At 49.2% G+C, this 21,597-nt stretch overlaps 2 protein-coding genes across 3 annotated transcripts in view; both read right to left on the minus strand.

The window, feature by feature from the left end:
* qars1 (glutaminyl-tRNA synthetase 1) overlaps positions 1-13,779 on the minus strand; it is a 30,602-nt gene extending 16,823 nt beyond the window's left edge. Inside the window, exons 1-8 of one of the 2 annotated variants that reach the window (XM_055647904.1) lie at positions 13,767-13,779; positions 13,607-13,735; positions 9,488-9,635; positions 8,755-8,864; positions 6,055-6,130; positions 4,610-4,674; positions 3,924-3,977; positions 1,707-1,767 (exon numbers count right to left, since the gene is read on the minus strand). In XM_055647904.1, the coding sequence (XP_055503879.1) occupies positions 1,707-1,767; positions 3,924-3,977; positions 4,610-4,674; positions 6,055-6,130; positions 8,755-8,864; positions 9,488-9,635; positions 13,607-13,714 (622 nt within the window). In that variant the 5' untranslated portion in view covers positions 13,715-13,735; positions 13,767-13,779. Of the gene's footprint in view, positions 1-1,706; positions 1,768-3,923; positions 3,978-4,609; positions 4,675-6,054; positions 6,131-8,754; positions 8,865-9,487; positions 9,636-13,606; positions 13,741-13,766 lie in introns of those variants that run through there. The other variant, XM_055647903.1, reaches the window with a different exon arrangement.
* Positions 13,780-19,496: 5,717 nt separating this feature from the next.
* LOC129704643 (G-protein coupled receptor 22-like) lies at positions 19,497-21,395 on the minus strand. The gene has a single exon (XM_055647905.1). It carries the CDS (start codon positions 21,281-21,283, stop codon positions 19,958-19,960), a length of 1,326 nt encoding a protein of 441 aa, XP_055503880.1. The 5' UTR covers positions 21,284-21,395; the 3' UTR covers positions 19,497-19,957.
* Between the last annotated feature and the right edge of the window lie 202 nt (positions 21,396-21,597).

Here is a 21,597-nt window from a genome sequence, read left to right on the forward strand (position 1 = left end):
GTGATATTTTTAAGGCAGAGATAGACAAATTCTTGATTAGAACGGATGTCAAGGTTTTTGGGGAAAAGGCAGGAAAATGGGATTAGGGGCAGAGATGATTGAATGGCAGAGTAGACTCAATGGGCCGAATGGCCTAATTCTACTCCTATAACTTATGAACTTGTGAGTGTGAAGGTTAGCGCGTTGTACCGGCATGAGCTTGGAGAGGCTGGTGGTGAACTATGAGTGGGGGTTGGTGCTTGGTACTGGCAGTCTGCTCGGAAGGGCTGGTGGGTGAACAACAAGGAGAGTGGGGGCTGGTGCATTGTACTGGCAGCAGCTTGGAAGGGCCAGTGTTGAAGCCATCACAGTGCACCATCTTCGGCCTGCCTCACACCATTTTTTTGATGAGGCCACTGGAACTTCTGGTCGGGAAGGCCCAAGTGGAGGTGCCCAGTGCCTGTGGGAATAGCTCGCTCGTCAGCCACAGCGGGGCGTCCAGTGCCTTCCAGTGGACAGTGGCCCGGCCAGTAGGAAGGACATTGAAGCCTCTGTACGTTACCACTGCGCACCCCCCTCAATCGCCAATCTTTCTTTGCAACATCGCTCCAGAGGTTAGCCTTACAGAACCAACACTGCTGTCTGCAGCGATACCTCTGTCAGTGTGACTGTGTGACCACAGGGGGGCAGACTGACCCTACACTGGGGCTCCGGCTGACTCACTCCGGCCATTATATCGGACCAGGGGAATTCTTGAAGCTATAATAAAACTGAGCACGTCTGTAGTATGGTTAACTCAAGCGCCCAAATACAGAAGGATGGATGATGGGAACATTGGTGAACACAGTAAAGGTAATTTAGAAGTCACCTTAGGAGAGGCAGTCATCACAGTAGGGAAGTGTTTGGATTGCAGGGCATAGCTCTACACATATGCACAGGATGTCAGGGCAATAAAACTCAGCATGCGATTTTACTATTTAACTCAAAAACAAGGACAAATCTCTTTCATGAGGATTTGCAACACTTGGCTTCAGGCAGCAAAGTTTTAGAATACTTTTAAGGTGGAGGTGAACAGATTCTTAAGCAACAGGATGAAAGGCTACTAGGCAGTCAGAGGTTACAATCACATCAGCAATGCTGCCATTAAGTGGCAGAGAGGGCCAAGGGGATGCGTAGCATTGCTGCTGCTGCTGATTTTCACGTTTAGTTGCGGGCAGTCGAGCCGACTGCTTCACTGGTTAATTAACAAGGAACCACTTCACAGGATGTTATTTTCACAGGGAATGTATTAAGGGCAATTAAATGATTACCAGTCTGGATGTGGATAATCACAGCGTGCAGCCAAACAGAGGCAGTGATTTAAAACTACCACCGCAAACACTCAGCGGGTCAGGCAGCATCTACAGGAAGGCAGACAGGCAACGCTCCTGGTCAGAGACCCTTCACAGAATCGGATTTTATTTTCACTTATTTGATGCTCAGAGCTGTGTTTTGTGCCTTCTGCTTCTATTTAAGTGTAATTATATTAGTGCTTTTATTTTTGAATCCCCGCTGCCACACATGCAACCCCTGCCTGTCCAAGCCGAGCTTCGTCCCACCGTCAGCCACCACCACTGCTACAGGGAACAGATTTGACCTTGTTTCAGAGTGATATACATCCATGACCCCAACTTCCCCCCCCACCCCTACCACACAGTCCGAGCAGTGGCCTTCTATCCAAAGCTCACCATTGTTTGATCCCTCTTCCTTGTCTTTGTGGCCACTTCTTGGTGCCTTCTCCTTTGGAGTCTGCAGGGAACAGAATGACAAAAACCTGCTGAGTCGGATCCCACAGATGCTGCTCTGTGGCAGTCACTGGAAGCTGGAGGACGCAAGTGCACTGAGGACTGTGGCCAAAAAATAAAACTGGGAATGCGGCTCAACCATGGCTGACGAGCGAAGTCAATGATAGTTTTACAGCCCTAGAGGTATATAAATTGGCCAGAAGAAGCGGCAAACCAGAGGATCGGGAGAAATTTAGAACTCAACAGAGGAGGACAAAGAGGTTAATTAAGAGAGGCCAAAAAGAGCATGAAAGAAAGCTTGCGGGAAATATAAAAATTGACTAAAAGTTTCTCTAGGTATGTAAAAAGGAAAAGATTAGTGAAGATGAATGTAGGTCCCTTAGTCAGAGACAGGTGAATTTATAATGGGAAACAGGGAAATGGTAGATCAGTTAAATTACTTTGGTCTGTCTTCACTAAGGAAGACACAAACAATCTCCCGGAAATACTAGGGGACCAAAGGATGTAGTGGGAGGGGGGGGGGGAACTGAAGGAAATACACATTCATCAGAAAATGGCGTGAAGTAAACTGTTGAGACTGAAGGCTGATAAATCCCCAGGGCCTGATGATCTGCATCCCAGAGGACTCAAGGAGGTGGCCCTAGAAATCCTGGATGCATTGGTGATCATTTTCCAATGTTCTCTCGACTGGATCAGTTCCTGTGGGCTGGAGGGTAGCCAATGTAACTCCACTTTTTAAGAAAGGAGGGAGAGAGAAAATGGGGAATTATAGACCAGTTTGCCTTGCATCGGTAGTGGGGAAGATGCTGGAGTCGATTATTAAAGATGTTATAGCAGCGCATTTGAAAAGCAGTGACAGGATCGGTCAAAGTCAGCATGGATTTATGAAGGGGAAATCATGCTTGACTAATCTTTTGGAATTTTTTGAGGATGTAACAAGTAGAATGGATAAGGGAGAGCCAGTTGATGTGGTGTATCTGAACGTTCAAAAAGCCTTTGACAAGTCCCACACAAGAGATTAGTGTGCAATATTAGATCACATGGTATAGGGGTAGGGTACTGACATGGTTGGCAAGCAGGAAGCAAAGTGTAGAAATTAACGGGTCCTTTTCAGAATGGCAGGCAGTGACTAGTGGGGTGCCACAAGACTCAGTGCTTGGACCCTAGTTGTTTACAATGACTTGGATGAGGGAATTAAATGTAATATCTCTAAGTTTGCGGATGACACAAAGCTGGATGGCAGTGTGAGCTGTGAGAAGGATTCTATGAGGTTGCAGGGTAACTTGGATAGGTTGGGCAAGTGGGCAGAAGCATGGCAGATGCAGTATAAAGTGGATAAATGTGAGGTTATCCACTTTGGTTGCAAGAACAGGAAAGCAGATTATTTTGCGAATGGTATGTTAGCTTTCATTGCAAAAGGATTTGAGTATAGGAGCAGGGAGGTTCTACTGCAGTTGTACAGGGTCTTGGTGAGACCACACCTGGAGTATTGCGTACAGTTTTGGTCTCCAAATCTGAGGAAGGACATTATTGCCATAGAGGGAGTGCAGAGACGGTTCACCAGACTGATTCCTGGGATGTCAGGACTGTCTTATGAAGAAAGACTGGATAGACTTGGTTTATACTCTCTAGAATTTAGAAGATTGAGAGGGGATCTTATAGAAACTTACAAAATTCTTAAGGGGTTGGACAGGCTAGATGCAGGAAGATTGTTCCCGATGTTGGGGAAGTCCAGGACAAGGGGTCACAGCTTAAGGATAAGGGGGGAAATCCTTTAAAACCGAGATGAGAAGTACTTTTTTTCACACAGAGAGTGGTGAATCTCTGGAACTCTCTGCCACAGAGGGTAGTTGAGGCCAGTTCATTGGCTATATTTAAGAGGGAGTTAGATGTGGTCCTTGTGGCTAAGGGGATCAGGGGGTATGGAGAGAAGGCAGGTACGGGATACTGAGTTGGATGATCAGCCATGATCATATTGAATGGTGGTGCAGGCTCGAAGGGCCGAATGGCCTACTCCTGCACCTAATTTCTATGTTTCTATGTTTCTCTGAATGGTGTTAGATTAAGAGAAGGGGAGGTGCAATGAGACCTGGGTGTGCTTGTACATCAGTCATTGAAACCTCATTCGAAGTTTACACGATGAGCCGAGGGAAGAAATACCTTGGCCTTCTTTTCCAGGTCAGCTTCAGTCTTTGGTCCAAGTAAGTTAAGAACCTGTGAGATGAGAAGGGAGGCATTAAAACGGGGAGAGTGCACAAGCTGCTCAATCACTATAGTTGCCTTGTTTTTGTCAAGTTACTGAATTACAACAGAGCCAGGAAGTTTACTTGCCTTTATAGACGGACATTCATTTGTGGCTGCCTTTCCTATAGCGAGCTTCAGCAAAGCAGGGGTGCAAGCATTGGCCAATGATCCCAATAGAGCAATGCAAGGGCAAGGTCACAAAGGCCGACCTTTAGTTTCCCAGACACAATACAATGTGACGCAGTGTCTCATTGTCACATTTGTAAAGTAGTGAGCTTTTAAAATATGATACCGGCCGAATCAAAACAAGCCCGTTAGTGAGTGTCAGATCCAAAAGGGAATCGTAAAAGTATTTCAATTATGTTGCCAAATACAGACCGCCCCGCATTTTTAAACAAGGAAACCAGAATGGCTTGTTGTTTGGTAGTAATCTGAATAGAAACTAGGCCGGTAATAAACCCTGGCATTTGTGTCCTCATAAACCCAACACTGAGCCAGTTTCACGAGGCCTCGGGCGTGACCTAGACTGCCTCTTTGTGGGGTGGCACACTGCAGATACACCAAGCACCACACAAGCAGCTTACACAACTTGTTACACTTGCCTGGAGGTCCACTTCATTCTTGACAATCTTCCCATCTGCCCACTTCAGCTTAGTCCTCACATCACCTGGCGGGGACAACAGTTCACACAGGTTCCATTCCGGACGTGACATTAAAAGCCCTTACATCAGCGCCTCTTCAGAAAACTGAACAGTCACCAACTCCTTCAGAGACCTGCCTTCTCTACTCAGTGAGAACCACTGAATCCGACAGTGCAGGATGCCATTCAGCCCATCTGCCTGTGCCACGCACCGGCTCTCTAACCTGAACATTTCCCCCCAATTTATCCAATTGAAAATTTCCGAGTCTGCATCCAGTGGAATCAAAATCACAGTAACATTGCAGAAAACATTCCTCCTCACCTTCCCTGGGTAAGGGAAACGGATGCCCAGTCAGGTTCCTGATCACTACAAAATATTGACAAGCTGTGGACTGTCTGATTGCACAGAGGACTCTGGGCGATTTTGCACTGTATCGGGGTTGTTAATTGAGTTTTTCAGTTCATTATGTTATCTATGGGCATTGTGTTTACAGCACTGTTAAGCTACACAAGAAAGAATGTCATTGTTCCATTGTTGTTACACATGACAATTAAACACAAGAGATCAATTTTAGCAAGACCGAAAGAGGGCATTGTAAATGGCAGGGCCCTGTAGAGTGTCATACAACACAGAGACCCAGGGGTGTAAGTACATAGTTCCATGAAGTGTCGCCACATGTAGGCAAGGTGGTGAAGGCACCATCATCGATCAATGTAGAGTATAGTGGATGAGACGTCATGGTACACAGCAAGGCCTCATTTGAAGTATTGTTCTGGTCACTTGCTCGAGGAAGGATGTTATTATACTGGAAGGGGTTAAAAAAAGGGGTAAAAAAAAGATTGGTTCTGCATGGATTACTATGTAGAGAGACTAGAACGGCTGGAACCTTTCTCCCTAGAGTACCTCTCTCCCTGGAGCATAGAAGGCTGTTATAGATAAGCTTATAGATCAGTTATAGATAAGCTGAAGGGCCACGTGGTAGGGGGGTCTAAAACTAGAGCGCATAGCTTTAAGGTGAGAGAGGAAATGTTTAAAAGAGACCAGAGAAACAACGTTTTCACACAGAGGTTGGTGGGTATATGGAACACGCTGCCAGAGGGGGTGGTTGAGGCAGGTACAATTACAACATATACAAGACACATGGTCAGGTAGTTGGATAGGAAAGGTTTGATGGGGTAAGTGGGACGAGCTTGTTCAGGCAATGGTTGGCATGGGTGAGAGCTGTGCTGTTTAACTCTCCAATGCCTCAATTACATTCCAACACTGAAGGTCACAGACCCGCATCAACTCATCCGGAACTAGTTTGAAACATTCCCACCACAAGTCAGGACTAAGACAGGTGTCTCCACATGACCCCCAGGGAGATGGGTGAACCACGAGACATCTCACCCCCAGTTCACACTCACCCATAAGCAGCCCCATGTTAAACCTGTATCGTTCCAACATTATGTTGTTCCTGTACTTGCTTACTGCTGCTTCGACCTGGGTGGACACAGAGGCAATGTTAGAATACACAGAGGAAAACTGCTCTATCTGCATCGTCAATACCATGCAAAATATGATCAATACTATTATTATGATTAATATCAATACTATTGATAACTAGTACCATAAACAATCTGAAGAAGGGTCTCTACCCGAAACATCACCCATTCCTTCTCTTCAGAGATGCTGCTTGTCCCGCTGAGTTACTCCAGCAATTTGCGTCTACCTTCAATTTAAACCAGCATCTGCAGTTCTTTCTTACACACAACTCCTTACTTTCTTCCTTTAAAAAGAGGAACAATTCATGGTCAGAGGACACCACCATAAATCTGCAGACCAGAATAGTGAATCTCCACAACTCGGTCTTCAAGCTTTGAAGAGAGCAGATCGACCTGAAGTTTTGGTGATTTCTATCCCTACAGATACTGCCTGATCTGTTGAGTGTGTCCAGCTCTTTCCATTTATCCTCAGGTTTTGTACTTGCTCTTGTCTGAGTTTGGTGGCGTCAAACAGTTTGGAAAGGAGCACTGCTGTATAAATCTCAAATAACAATGGTGGGACATTTAAGTGTAACTTAACAGGAGCAGCATTAACAACAATGTAAAGAGGCTGTACCTGAACACTTGCAACCTCTGGAATTCCCCCCAATCCCTGCACAACCGTCTTCCGCATGAAGGTAGTCCTACTACAGGTGCACAACCTTTTATCCGGTGTTCCGGAAACCGAAAAACTCCGAAAACCGGCCATTTTTTCCAGGATGTCGTCTGCACACCAAAGCTCGCGTTTGGCGTCAAACTTGACCCGAAACGACCCACGGTCAACCCAGGTCTGTACTACTGTAGCGGCTGCCTCCTCCCCGGAGACCGGGGAGACACTTAAACATCTGTAAATCATTGCTTAAATGTTAGTCAGTTAGTTTGGAGGGCTTTTATGTGAAGGGGGGGTTGAAGGGGTAAACTTTAATTCTTAGTCCCCTACCTGGTCGGAGAGACGGGGAGCGGTCAATGCCTTACCGGGTCGCCGTGCAGTAAGCTCTGCAGCGTTGTGGCCGCCAACTCCCAGCTGGGGCTGCAGGCGGCGCCGGTTGTAGCTCCGACCCCGGCAACTCTACCCCTGGCTGCGAGGCGCTCCAAATCCAGCGCCGCCCGCGGCCGGACGCCCCCCACCCCAGCTCCGCAAATGTTGGGAGTCTGCGGCGTCGCAGCGCTGGGATACCAGCGGGAAGCGGGCAATGCCTTACCGGGTCGCTGTGCGGTAAGCTCCAGGGCGCGGAGGCCGCCTTCTCCCCACATTCGCGGAGCTGGGGCTGCGGGCGTCCGACCGCGGGCAACGCTGGATTTGGAGCGCCTCACAGCCAGGGGTAGAGTTGCCGGGGTCGGAGCTACAACCGGCGCCGCCCGCGGCCGGACGGAGCCCCCAGCACCGCGATGTTGGGAGTCGCCGACCAGGTAGGGGACTAAGAATTAAAGTTTCCCCCTTCACCCACCCCCCCACCACCACCACATAAAATCCCTCCAAACTAACTGACTAACATTTATGCAATGATTTACAATGATTCCCCGGTCTCCGGGGAGGAGGCAGTCGCTCCAGACTTTTCAAGCCGCCCGCGCTACCTACCTAATCTACACTAAAAATCTTCCATTCGGAAATCCGAAAATGTCCGAAATCCGACAAGTGTCTGGTCCCAAGGCTTTCGGATAAAAGGTTGTGCACCTGTGGATCTGGTAACATAGCGGTTGCTCCTCACTCACCATGTTTCTGTGAACACTTTGATTTTTATCAGGGTGTGCCTGCAGGGACCTCAGTTAGCCAACACAAAGACTGATGAGATGAAACCCAACTCAGTGGGACAGGCAGCATCTCTGGAGAGAAGGACCTCATGGGTGATGGTGTCACTCACCATCAACATGTACACCTCAGTTAGACACAAAAAGCTGGAGTAACTCAGTGGGACAGGCAGCATCTCTGGAGAGAAGGAATGGGTGATGTGTCGGCTCCAGACTCTTCAGAACCGAAACTTCACCCATTCCTTCTCTCCGGAGATGCTGCCTGCCCCACAGAGTTAATCCAGCTTTTTGTGTCTATCTTCGGTTTAAACCAGCATCTGCAGTTCCTTCTCAAACATTTTGTGTACATCTCAGTACTGTGTGTGTGACCCCCTGCTCTACTCTCCTTACACCCATGACTGTGTGGCTAAGCACAACTCCAATGCCATCTACACATTCGCCACTGCACCACTGTGGTTGGCTGATTCACGGGTAGTGCCTGAAAAAATCTTTCTTAAATGTGTGACTGTCTCTGACTCCACCACTTCTTCTGGCAGCGAGTTCCAGATACCAACCACTCTGTAAGAGAAATATTCCCCTCAGATGTCCTTTAAAATTCCCTATCTCACCTTCAACCTATTCCTTCTGGTTTGTGATTGTTGGTGACATTTACACATGGAAGTTGTAGCTCTCCACCCTCTGCACTGAAGCAGCACTGATATGGACTGGGGTGTGTCCTCCACCCTGAAGCCCATGATCATCTCCATGGTTTTGCTTACACTGAGCAATCAGGTAGTGCGCTAATGTTATCTCCAGTGACCCATGGACCAGTAGATGCAGCCGAGGTACACTCACCGCCTCCTCGATCTGTTCTGGTGTCACCACCACCCCAATGCCACATTCTCTCTCAAAGTCGGTGCTGTCAATCGAATCCAGACGGTGGTTTTTAATGTATTCCACCGCAGCTAAGGGAAGAAACAGAATGATTTCTGATTAATTACAGTGGTGATTTCAGGATGGATGCAGATACTGGTGAGAAAGGTTGGCAATATGGGTGTAATGCCACACAGGTAAATACAGCACAGCAAAGTGGAGCCAAAATGGGCACGGATGCAGATTAACAACAACTGACGCAAAGAATAGGCAAAACAATACAAAAATCACCGGAATCACAGTTTAATAAGAGAAATGTCAACAGGTCAGATAAGGAGAGAAGTGTACAGCTGTAGGTAGGAGTGTGTGTGGTAGAGGACCGGGAGAGACAAAAGAGGAAAGGGGTCCTTGGGGATGGTAAATGAGCATAGAGGAGGGAAAAGGAGCAGGGTGACCGGGGTGGGTGGGGGACGTTGGGAGAAATGTGTGCGCACCAGGTGAGGGAGGTGGTCAGGGGAAAGTGGTGGGTTGAGGTGATAGTATTTGTAATTGGGGAATTCATTGCTCATCCCGTTGGGGTGTAAGCATTAGTTGATTGTAGAAATCACCTACAATGGCACAAGCACTTGGTGCCATTAACCCGTACCGTTTCCCATCACTGTCCCAACTGATGGTCTAGTTTAACCCGATAACACAAGCGACCTCCAGCATTTACCGTTGAGCTGCAGGTCAGAGCCGACTCCTTTGGTGGCGATGTACTTGACGAGGAAGGCCAGGTGCTGCTGATCCTTGAGGCGGGTCGCGGCGTTGTATAGCAGTGTACCGGTACACCTGTCCACAGCATAGCCCAGGATTGCCTCTGCCTGAGGATGGGAGAGACGGGTATGGTTATCGGCTTATTACTGTCACGTGTACTGAGATACAGTGAAAAATCTTGTACGCTATCCACTCAAATCAAACTTTGTGTACTATCCAGGCAAATGAGTACAATCCAGCCATACACAAGTACAACAGGTAGTACAAAGGGAAAAATACCAGATGTAGTTTTACAGTGTTATACGATATACAGTGAAAATGTGTAGTCTGCTATGAGGTAGGTTGGAAGTCGGGATGACACTCTAGCTTATGAGGGTCGGTGAAGAGACTAGCAGCAATGAGAAATGTTTCTATCTCTGTAGGTTGGAAGTCGGTGGGGGGTGGGGATGAAGTCACAACTAGCTTATGAGGGTCGTGTGAAGAGACTAGCATGCAAGGTGGAAGCTCTTCCAGAATCATGGTGGTACATGCTTTGAAATGTAGACTTCTATCTCTGCACCCAATGGGACGGAGGGGAAGTACTTCAGGTGGGGATCTATGAACTACAAACCATCGGTCAAGAAGGGCGGGGGGGTGGAAGTCAACAACGTGGAAGTGTATCTGTGCAGCTAATGGGAAAGAGAGTGTAGGAAAGGTCACGTTTAAACTAACAGGGCAGGGGGATGGGACCCAATGCAAGGAGACTGACGGCCATAAAAGGAGGACAGAAGAAAAAGGTAGAAGGGAGATAAGAAAAACAAACCTGAAAGCTTTATGCCTTAATGCGAGGAGCATTCGAAATAAGGTGGATGAATTGAATGCACAGTTAGTAGTTAAGGGATATGATATAGTTGGAATTACGGAGACATGGCTCCAGGGTGACCAAGGCTGGGAGCTAAAAAAGCTAAAGAGGAATAAGATTAGACCGTTGTAGTGGATTGTTAGGTTAACTTTTATGTAGTTGTGTGTTGTCTTGTTGCTTTTTTTTTAGTATGGCTGTATGGTAAATTGAATTTCACTGTACCTTAATTGGTACATGTGCCAATAAACTGACCTTAACAACATGCAGGGGTATTCTATATTTAGGAATGATAGACAGAAAGGAAGAGGAGGTGGGGTGGCATTGCTGGTTAAAGAGGAGATTAATACAATAGCAAAGACAGACATTAGCTTGGATGCTGTTGAATCGGTATGGGTAGAACTACAAAATAGCAAAGGACAGAAAACGCTTGTTAGCGTTGTATACAGACCACCAAACAGCAGTAGGGAGGTTGGGGATAGCACAAAGCAGGAAATTAGGAGAACAGCGGTTATCATGGGTTACTTTAATCTACATTTAGATTGGGCCAACCAAATTGGTAACAGTGCCGAGGAGGAAGATTTCCTGGAATGTATACGGAATGGGTTTTTAAACCAATATTGAGAGGAACAGACCAGAGGGCAAACCATCCTAGACTGGGTATTGTGTAATGAGGAAGGATTAGTTAGCAATCTTGTTGTGCAAGGCCCCTTGGGCAACAGTGACCACAATATGGTGGAATTCTGCATTAGGATGGAGAGTGGCCTGGTTAATTCAGAGACTAGGGTCCTTTACTTGAATAAAGGCATTGAAGGTATGAGACGGGAATTGGCTAGGATAGACTGGCAAATTATACTTAAAGGGTTGACAGTGGAGATGCAATGGCAAAGATTTAAAGACCACATGGATGAACCCCAGAAATTGTTCATCCCTGTCTGGCGAAGAAATAAAACTGGGAAAGTGGCTCAACCGTGGCAAATCAAGGATAGTGTTAAATCCAAGGAAGAGACACATAAATTGGCCAGAAGAAGCAGCAAGCCTGAGGACTGGGAGAAATTTAGAACTCAACAGAGGACAAATGGGGTTAATTAAGAGGGGAACAAAAGAGCACAGAAGAAAGCTTGAGGGGAATATAAAAACTGAATGTAAAAGTTTTATTTTGGTATGTGAAAAGGAAAAGATTAGTGAAGACGAATGTAGGGAGGAACAGGAGGGAATCCACATTAGTCAGAAAATGCTGTTAGGTAAACTGTTGGGACTGAAGACAGATAAATCCCCAGGGCCTGATGATTTGCATCCCAGACTACACAAGGAGGTGGCCCTAGAAATCCTGGTTGCATTGGTAATCATTTTCCAATGTTCTCTCGACTCTGGATCAGTTCCTGTGGACTGGAGGGTAGCCAATGTAACTCTGCTTTTTAAAGAAAGGAGGGAGAGAGAAAACGGGGAATTATGTACCAGTTAGCCTTATATCGGTAGTGGGGAAGATGCTGGAGTTGATTATTAAAGATATTATAGCAGCGCATTTGGAAAGCAGTGACGGGATCGGTCAAAGACAGCATGGATTAATGAAGGGGAAATCATACTTGGCTAATCTTTTGGAATTTTTTGAGGATGTAACAAGTAGAATGGATAAGGGAGAACCAGTGGATGTGGTGTATCTGGATTTGCAAAAAGACTTTGACAAGGACCCACACAAGAAATTAGTGTGCAAAATTAGAGCACATGGTATTAGGGGTAGGGTATTGACATGGAGAATTGGATGGCAGACAGGAAGCAAAGAGGAGGAATTAACGGGTCCTTTTCAGAATGGCAGGCAGTGATTAGTGGGATGCTGCAAGGCTCGGTGCTGGGACCCCAGTCGCTTACAATATATATTAACGATTTAGTTGACGGAATTAAATGTAACATCTCTAAGTTTGCGGATGACACAAAGCTTGGTGGCAGTGTGAGCTACGAGGAAGATGCTATGAGGCTGCAGGGTGACTTGGATAGGTTGGATGAGTGGGCATAGGCATGGCAGATGCAATATAATGTGGATAAATGTGAGGTTATCCACTTTGGTTGCAAGAACAGGATGGCAGATTATTATCTGAATAGTGTCAGATTTGGAGAAGGGGAGGTGCAATGAGAACTGGGTGTACATCAGTCACTGAAAGTAAGCATGCAGGTGCAGCAGACAGTGCAGAAAGCCAATGGCATGTTGGCCTTCATTGCAAGAGGATTTGAGTTTAGGAGCAAGGAGGTCCTACTGCAGTTGTACATGGCCCTGGTGAGACCGTACGCTTAACAAAGAGTGTAGGAAGGAACTGCAGGTGCTGGTTTAAACTGTAGACATAAAAAGCTGGAATAACTCAGCGGGACAGGCAGGATCTCGGGAGAGAAAGAATGGGTGATGTTTTGGGTTGAGACCTTCAGACTGAAGAGGTTGAAAGCCAACCATATAGATGTAAAACACAATGACTAGAGATGTGTGTTATCCAACTAAGGGCAGAAATCAGAATCATGTGTTCATCTTTATTGACGTGACACCATAATAAATATATTACAGAAAAAATAATTTAATGGGGTGGCATAGCAGTAGAGTTGCTGCCTTACAGCACCACACGCCCAGATTTGATCCAAAGGTCATTCATGTGCTGCACGTTATTCAGAGCCTGGCTCTACTGTGGAATGTAATTAGGAATGTAATTTAAACTAACCTTATTCATACCTAATAGAATTTAAAGCATAAATGTTGCATTCAAGTGTCAGTTAAAAGACTCGCCACAGTATGACCCAGATTGCACAATATCAAGTTTAAAAATGCAAAATCTCCCTACCGTGGGGGGGGGGGGGGAAACACCTCCCCCTTCCACACTCTCCCCCACCATGGTCGCTAAGCTCCCTCGCAATTTCTCACTCTCAACTCTCACCCAATGTTGGCAGCCCTGATATACACACTGAGCTTTTCTTCATCTCTCTCGTTTGTCACATCATACTATGCTTGCATTTCCTGTTGTGCTGCAGCAAGTAAGAATTTCATTCAGATGACAATAAAACTTGACTCTTCCCTCCTTCGGCCGCTCTCACTCCCTTCCCTTTCCCCTCCAATCCAGTCCTCATCCTCTCGTCTCCACTCCAGCCATCTCATCCCATCCCATCCCATCCCATCTCATCTCATCTCATCTCATCCCCTCTCCTCTCCTCTCCTCTCCTCTCCTCTCCGTCAGTCGCGATCCCCAGCTAGCGTCCTCCCACCTGCTCCACGGCCTGTGCGAGGAGTCCGCTCAGCGCCTCGTTCTTCAGCGTCTCCTTGGCCTTCTGCTCGCTCAGGCCGATCCGGCAAAACAGCGCCAGCGCCGCCATTACTGCCAGCCTCGCTCTCCAATCACGTCACGTCGGCCAGTGCAGCCACCTGACCCGGCCTGACATAACCCAATCACACTTCGCCATGGGGAGACGCTCGGCCATTGGCAAATCGGCGTCACCACCTGCCTCAAAATCTGCCCCGTGATTGGGCGCACACGGCTTCCGCTCTCGCTTGGATTATCCAATAGAAACGCCGGGCGGTGTTGCATCAGCCGGCGAGTGGTGGCCAAAGATTATAGAGGAGCTGCTCTAGGATCTTTGGCTGCAACCCTGAGATAAATCCTGAGATGAACGTATAGTGCTGCAGATGCTGCAAACCTGAGATAAATCCTGAGATGAATGTATAGTGCTGCAGATGCTGCAAACCTGAGATAAATACAGAGATAAATCCTGAAATTAACATATTGTGCAGTAGATGCTGCAAACCTGAGATAAACACAGTGTCACAGATGAAGCAACCTGAGATGAACCCAGAGATGAACCCTCAGATGCTGCAACCTTGAGATAAATATAGAGTGCTGCAGATGCCGCAACCCTGAGATAAATACAGAGTGATGCGGCACTACGCATGTCTGGCAACATCTAGGGAGAAAGTGGTTTAAATTTCAAAAATGAATTTTACTTGTAATGACAAAAATGTGCAAAACTCTTATTATAGTCTCATTGTATCCCTGTGACTATTACACTCCGTGGAGTCATAGTAACTTAGAAATATAGAAAATAGGTGCAGGAGGAGGCCGCCATTCATTGTGATCATGGCTGATCGTCCCCAATCAATAATCCGTGCCTGCCTTCTCCCCATATCCCTTGATTCCACTAGCCCCTAGAGCTCTGTCTAACTCTCTCTTAAATCCATCCAGTGATTTGGCGTCCATTGCCCTCTGTGGCATGGAATTCCACAAATTCACAACTCTCCGGGTGAAAACGTTTTTTCTCACCTCAATCCTAAATGGCCTTCCCTTTATTCTAAGACTGTGGCCCTTGGTTCTGGACTCGTCAAACATTGGGAACATTTTTCCTGCATCTAACCTGTCCAGTAATTTTATATGTTTTGATAAGATCCTCCCTCATCTATCTAAATTCCAGTGAATATAAGCCTAGTCTTTTCAATCTGTCCTCATATGACAGTCCAGCCATCCCAGGGATCAATCTCGTGAACCTACTCTGCACTGCCTCAATCACAAGGATGTCCTTCCTCAAATTTGGAGACCAAAACTGTACACAATACTCCAGATGTGGTCTTACCAGAGCCCTATACAACTGCAGAAGAACCTCTCTACTCCTATACTGAAATCCTCTTGTTATGAAGGCCAACATTCCATTAGCTTTCTTCACTGCCTGCTGTACCTGCACCCCAACTTTCAGTGACCGGTGTACAAGGACACCCACGTCTCGATGTACCCCCCCCTTACCTAACCTAACCCCATTGAGATAATAATCTGCCCCCTTGTTTTTGCCACCAAAGTGTATAATCTCACATTTATCTATACTGTACTGCATCTGCCACGCATCTGCCCACTCACTCAACCTGTCCAGGTCACCCTGCAACCTCCTAACATCCTCTTCACAGTTCACACTGCCACCCAGCTTTGTGTCATCTGCAAACTTGCTAGTGTTGCTCCTAATTCCCTCTTCCAAATCATTAATATATATGGTAAACAGTTGCGGCCCCAACACCGAACCTTACGGAACTCCACTCGCCACTGCCTACCTTTCTGAAAAGGACCCGTTCACTCCTACTCTTTGCTTCCTGTCTGCCAACCAATTTTCTATCCACGTCAACACCCTACCCCCAACACCATGTGCTCTAATTTTAGTCACCAGTCTCCCGTGCGGGACCTTATCAAAGGTTTTCTGAAAGTCTAGTTACACTTCATGCACTGGCTCCCCTTCATCCATTTTACTTGTCACATCCTCAAAAAATTTCAGAAGATTAGTCAAGCATGATTTTCCTTTCATAAATCCATGCTGACTTGGACTAATCCTTTTACTGCTATCCAAATGCCACATTATTATCTCTTTAATAATTGACTCCAGCATCTTTCCCACCACCGAAGTCAGGCTAACTGGTCTGTAATTCCCCGTTTTCTCTCTCGCTCCTTTCTTGAAAAGTGGGATAACATTAGCTATCCTCCAATCCACAGGAACTGATCCTGATTCTATTGAACATTGGAAAATGATCACCAATGCATCCACTATTTCTAGAGCCAACTCCCTGAGGACCTTGGGATGCAGTCCACCAGGCCCAGGGGATTTATCATCCTTCAGTCCCATTAGCCTACCCAATACTATTTCTCGCCTAATGAAAATGTCAGTTCCTCTACCCCCTTAAATCCTCTGTCGTCCAGTACATCTGGGAGATTGTTTGTGTCTTCCTTAGTGAAGACAGATCCGAAGTACCTGTTCAACTCTTCTGCCATTTCCTTGTTCCCCATAATAATTTCACCCGTGTCTGCCTTCAAGGGACTCACATTTGACTTTGCTACTCTTTTTCCTTTAACATATCTAAAGCTTTTACGGTCCTTCTTTATATTCCTGGCCAGCTTCCCCTTGTACTTCATCTTTTCAGTCCTTATAGCCCATTTTGTTTCCTTCTGTTGTCCTAATCCTCTTTTCCCAATCCTCTGGCTTCCGCCTACTCTTTGCTGTGTTATACATCTTTTCTTTTCGTTTTATTATATCCCTAACTTCGCTTGTCAGCCACGGTTGCCTCCTACTTCCCTTAGAATCTTTCTTCCTTTTTGGAATGAAATGATCCTGCATCTACCGGATTATGCCCAGAAATCCCTGCCATTGCTGTTCCACCGTCATTCCTGCCAGGATCCCTTTCCAGTCAATATCTGTTTTTACACCCAGCACCATTCCTAGGCTGATTCCCCTTTCCCTTGTTTGAGGGATGTACCCACTAGGCTCTGCTCCCCAATGTCCAGCAACGGAAGGACCCTAGACTGTGGTCTTCCCCCACAGAGCCTTGGCGTTGTCTACACCGAGCTTCAGTGCATCCCTCAGCACAACTCCTGTAGTCTGGAGAGGGCCAGCCGGCAACATTCCCTGAAGGACAACTCGATCTGCTGGGTGGTCAACAAGCTTTGGGCAGACCATAGAACATCTTTCACCAAGTATTCAGCAACACTCGATGTCTGTATCTGAGTGTATTGGTGGAGGGAATGGAAAGATGACGTTTCAGACTTATGGCGCAGGAGAAAAGGCTGGAAAAGAGAGGCGAGGGGAACTGGTGGATCTAGGTGAAGAGCGGTTGATTGGTAGATCAGTCGAGTGTGGGTCGGGGGAGGGGGGAGAGAAAGGTGGAGATAGTGACCGAGTTTGGAGGTGATGAATGGGGAAGACAAAAGAGGGCAGATAATGGAATCTGTTGAGAGAGTGAGAAAGGGAAGTGAAATGTAGAACCAGAGGCAGGGGTGGTGGGTAGATGGGACTCAGGAAGGGTAGAGAAGAGGTGAAGAATCTGAAGTGGGGAGGGGTGTGGGGATAGGCGATGGAGGAGGGGAAAGGAACTAGGTTATAGGAAACAAAGATGTGGGGAAAATGGTATGCAGAGTGAGGGGATAAATTGGGATGTAAAGGAGCGAAGATGTGGACAGTGTGGAGGGGTGGGTGAAAAGTAGATGGAGGGGAGAATTGAATAGAGGATAGTGACAGAAAATGCACACCAATGAAGGGGGCAGTGGTGCGAACAGGAGGGAGGGGGTTTAAACTTGGAGAATTCAATCTTCATACCGTTGCGTGTAAATAGAATATGAGGTACTGTTCCTTCAGTTTATGTGCGGCCTCACTCTGGCAATGGAGGAATCCCAGGACAGGAAGATTCTGGGCGTTAATGGGAATGAGGGTTAAATGGTCAGTAACTAGGAAATCCAGCCGGCCTTGGTGGGCCGAGTGCTCTGTGAAACGGTCAGCGTCTACTCTTGGTCTTGCCGATATAGTGGAGGCCACATCGAGAAAACCGGATGCAGCAGATGAGGTTAGAGATGCATCTGAATTTGTCTCACCTGGAAGTGCTGCTGGGGTCCCTGGATGGAGGTGAGCGAGGAGGTGTGGGGACAGGTGTTGTTACCTCCTCTGCTTGGTCTCACCATTGTACCGAAGGCCACACTGTGAGCACCTGCTGCACGAGACGAGGCTAGAGGAGTTGCTAGATCAGCTCCCGACACCCAATCCTAGTGTTAACAACACCCCGTCCTTATCCCTCCCCCATCCCTTCCCTCCCAACCATCCTTCTCCCCAACCCTCTGCCTCCTCCCATCCCTGTTTCCCCATCCCTCTTCCACCGCCTCTCCTGTGTCTCTCTGCCCCCCCCCCCCCCTCCCCTGTGTCCCTCTGCCCCCACCTCCACCCCCCTGTGTCCCTCCACGCCACCAGTTTCTCCCTTTGTTCATGTTATTCCATGCCGCCCACGTCCCCTCCCTTTATTAGACCAGAGGAATAGCTCAAGGGATACAGGACCCTTGCAGTGAGGACCTATCTTTGTTGACTAGTGTCTCCCAAAGAAGAATCGTGAATTCCTCCGCCACCCTCAGCGCTAACCCTGGAACCGGCACTCTTCCAGCCCCTGGGGAGTGTTGACACGGTGAGTGGGCTGTTGGGGGGAGGGGCTGGCAGTGCCCTCTCCAGTGACAAGGCAACAGGAACGCGTTGTGGAGACTCACTTCTGGGCCGAAGGGCCCATTTCTGTGCAACTCTGACTCTTACATTATTCTCCTGATTAAACTTGTCAGGGGGAAAATATTTAATACACTCGAGGAATAACTATCTTTACATGGTGGAGCAGCGGTAGAGATGTCTTACAGCACCAGAGACCCGGGTTCGATCCTGACTACAGATGCTTGTCTGTACAGAATTTCTAAGTTCTCCCCGTGACTGTGTGAATTTTCTCTGGGTGCTCCACGTTTCTCCCACGCTCCAAAGATGTGCAGGTTTATAGTTTAATTGGCTTCAGGAAAGATTCAGTAAATTGTTCCTAGTGTGTGGGACAGTACTAGTGTACCGGGATTGCTGGTCAGTGCGGATTCGGTGGGCCGAAGGGCCTGTTACATAATATAGCCAATGAACAGAGGGTAGTTGAGGCCAGTTCATTGGCTATATTTAAGAGGGAGTTAGATGTGGCCCTTGTGGCTAAGGGGATCAGGGGGTATGGAGAGAAGGCAGGTACGGGATACTGAGTTGGATGATCAGCCATGATAATATTGAATGGCGGTGCAGGCTCGAAGGGCCGAATGGCCTACTCCTGCACCTAATTTCTATGTTTCTATGTTTCTACATCGTTGTATCTCTAAATTAAACTAAACATTAAATATTTTTTTGTTACTGATTGACATCCCTACATGTTCCAATCCCTTTTGTTGCCTTACTCTGAGCAGCCCCACACATGTCCCGAGTCTCATGAATCACCCGCTGTGAAAGAACAGAACTCCTTGTCTCATTGAGTCAGTATTTATTCACACACCCCGGCCCTGGGAAGGTGGAAGCACTGCAGTCCATGTGGGGAAGGTGCTCCCGCGATGCCGATGCGAGGTTTACATTCAACGATGCAGTGTCGACAATCTATTTCCCAGCCGGGGTGATGTGTGACCTGGAGGGGAACCTGCAGGCGGCAGTGCTGCCCTGCCATTCCCGCTGGCACTGGGCTCCGTGTTGAGGCATCCACGCTGAGTGCAAGGAGGTGCAGGCAGGGGTATCGGGGTGGATTGGGGGCATTGAGGTGCTCCGGACGGTGTCCAGCTTATCTCTGTCTGACTAATGTCTGATGGGGGAGGGCGGGGTGAGCCACTCACTGTTCACTCGCAGCATCAGTGGGTGCTGAACTAGCGGCTTTGGCTGGGGTGCAGTCCAGCCCCTCAGGAGTTGCTCTGGTCAGAGGGCAGCCTGGAGCTGTGTATCACGGTGACCAGGCCAAGCTGCGACTGGTCAGGGTACCTAGACTGGTTTAACCATCGAGCCTCCCCTGTGGTGGGGAGGCCCCGTTGGGCTCCTGTTGGGAGTAGTTCCCGGGAGGTTAGACCTTGCCCAGGTTAGACCTTGCTCTGGCCCATGGGAGCAGGGGTTGCACTGGCGTTTGTGCGTGAGCCTGGGCCTGTGGCAGTGTTAGGTCTTGCTCTGGGCTGGGGGTGCAGGGCCTACCGTGGCGGGCGTGACTGGGCCTAGGTTAAGCCTCTCTCTTAGCAGGGGTCGCAGTGCCCGAGGGAGGCTGGGCCTGTGGCTGGGACTCGGGCTGTGCCTGAGTTAGGCCTCACTCTGAGCGGGGGGTGCGGGGCCTGTTGCTGCAGGTGGACCTGAGCCTGGGCCTGGCCCTGGACCAGATTCCAGCCAGGAGTTGTGGATGACGGTGGCACCAGGCAGCGGGTCGACCTGGAGCACGGACAGCACCCGTTTGCGGGCACAGCCCCGCAGTGCGCGGCGCATCTTTTGGCGGGCGAAGGCGTAGAGCAGCGGGTGGAGCAGGGTCCCGGCATAGGCCAGGGCCAGGGCGCAGAGGCGCAGACGACCCCGCTGCTCACTGGGCCCCAACACCAGCTGCAGCAGGTGCAGCGCAGACACCGGGGCCCAGCACAGCACAAAGCCACCCACCGTCACCAGGGACATCCGCAGCACCCGCCGCTGCCGCCGCCTCCTCTCCCGGTGCCGCCGCACTGCCCGTCGCAGCGCCATGATGGCCGACACCGAGGCCTGCACGCCCAGGGCCCGAGGCGGTCCTGGGCCTGGGGGTGGGGGTGGGGGCGCTGCCAGCCGCTGGGCCTCCTGCGGCCCACCCAGACCCCCTCCCACTGCCCCACTCCCTCTGCTGGCCCCACCTCCACCTCCCCTCCCCCGGCGCTGACCCCGTGACCTCCTGCCCCTGGGGCCACGGCCGAAGCGGACGTTGAGGGCCCGCAGGATGCGGGAATAAGTGGCGAGCAGGCCCACGGCTGCCAGGCAGAAGCAGGGCACCTGCAGTAGGAGATGGAGCGAGGCTGTCAGGCCGGGTGGCAGCTCGGCATCACCGCCACACCCCAGCGAGAGGTTGTGTTGGGCCAGCCCGGGCTCGGGCCCCAGCAGCTCAACCTGCAGGAAGGGCAAGGAGAAAGCAAGGAGGGACAATGTCCAGACAGCGGCGAGCAGCGGCATGGCCCGGCCGGCGGTCAGCAGCCGGCGGGACGGCCGCACCGAGATGTCGTAGCGGTCCAGGCCGATCAGCAATACGTTGGCGGCAGTGCCCACCCCAGCCAGCGCCACACAGGCCTCGTGGAAGCAGCAGGCCAGGGCCCAGGCAGTGGCGGGGGGCCGTAGCACCATGCCAGTGGTGAAGGGCACACATAGCAGGCAGACCAGCGTGTCCAGCACATGCAGGCTGACCGTCACCACGGTACTGACCGAGTCGGCAAGGCCACTGTGCAGGCCGTACAGGACCAGCACTGTCAGGTTACTAGCTAGGCCCAGCACCAACTCCAGCAGCAGCAAGCTGCCCAGTGACACCTGGAAGCTGAGCGGGTAGGACAAGTACCAGTCCTGGGCCCCATCCCTCTTCTCCAGCTCCGACACAAACTCATCCAACTCCATGGCCCTGTCCATCCGGGGGTCTCAGCATAGTCCTGGAGACTGCAGCGTCCCCGCGCACTTTTGGCAGACCACAGCACACCTGTCGGATTTTCCAGTAGAGCTGTAACAGGACCCAGCACACCTGTAGCAGCTTCCAGTATAGCTGTAGTTCCCCTGATGATTGCCGAGCTCCTGGTATGCCTGTAGCAGTCTTGGCACATCTGTAGGAGCTCCCGGTACACGTGTGGCAGGTCACAGCACACCTGTAATAGTCCTGGCGATCCCAGAGCTCCCGGCACACCTGTCACAGGTCACAGAGTACCTGTAACACAAACCACACTGTTATC

Source organism: Leucoraja erinacea, chromosome 16 (assembly GCF_028641065.1).
Source record: "Leucoraja erinacea ecotype New England chromosome 16, Leri_hhj_1, whole genome shotgun sequence".
Taxonomy (NCBI): Eukaryota; Metazoa; Chordata; class Chondrichthyes; order Rajiformes; family Rajidae; genus Leucoraja; species Leucoraja erinaceus.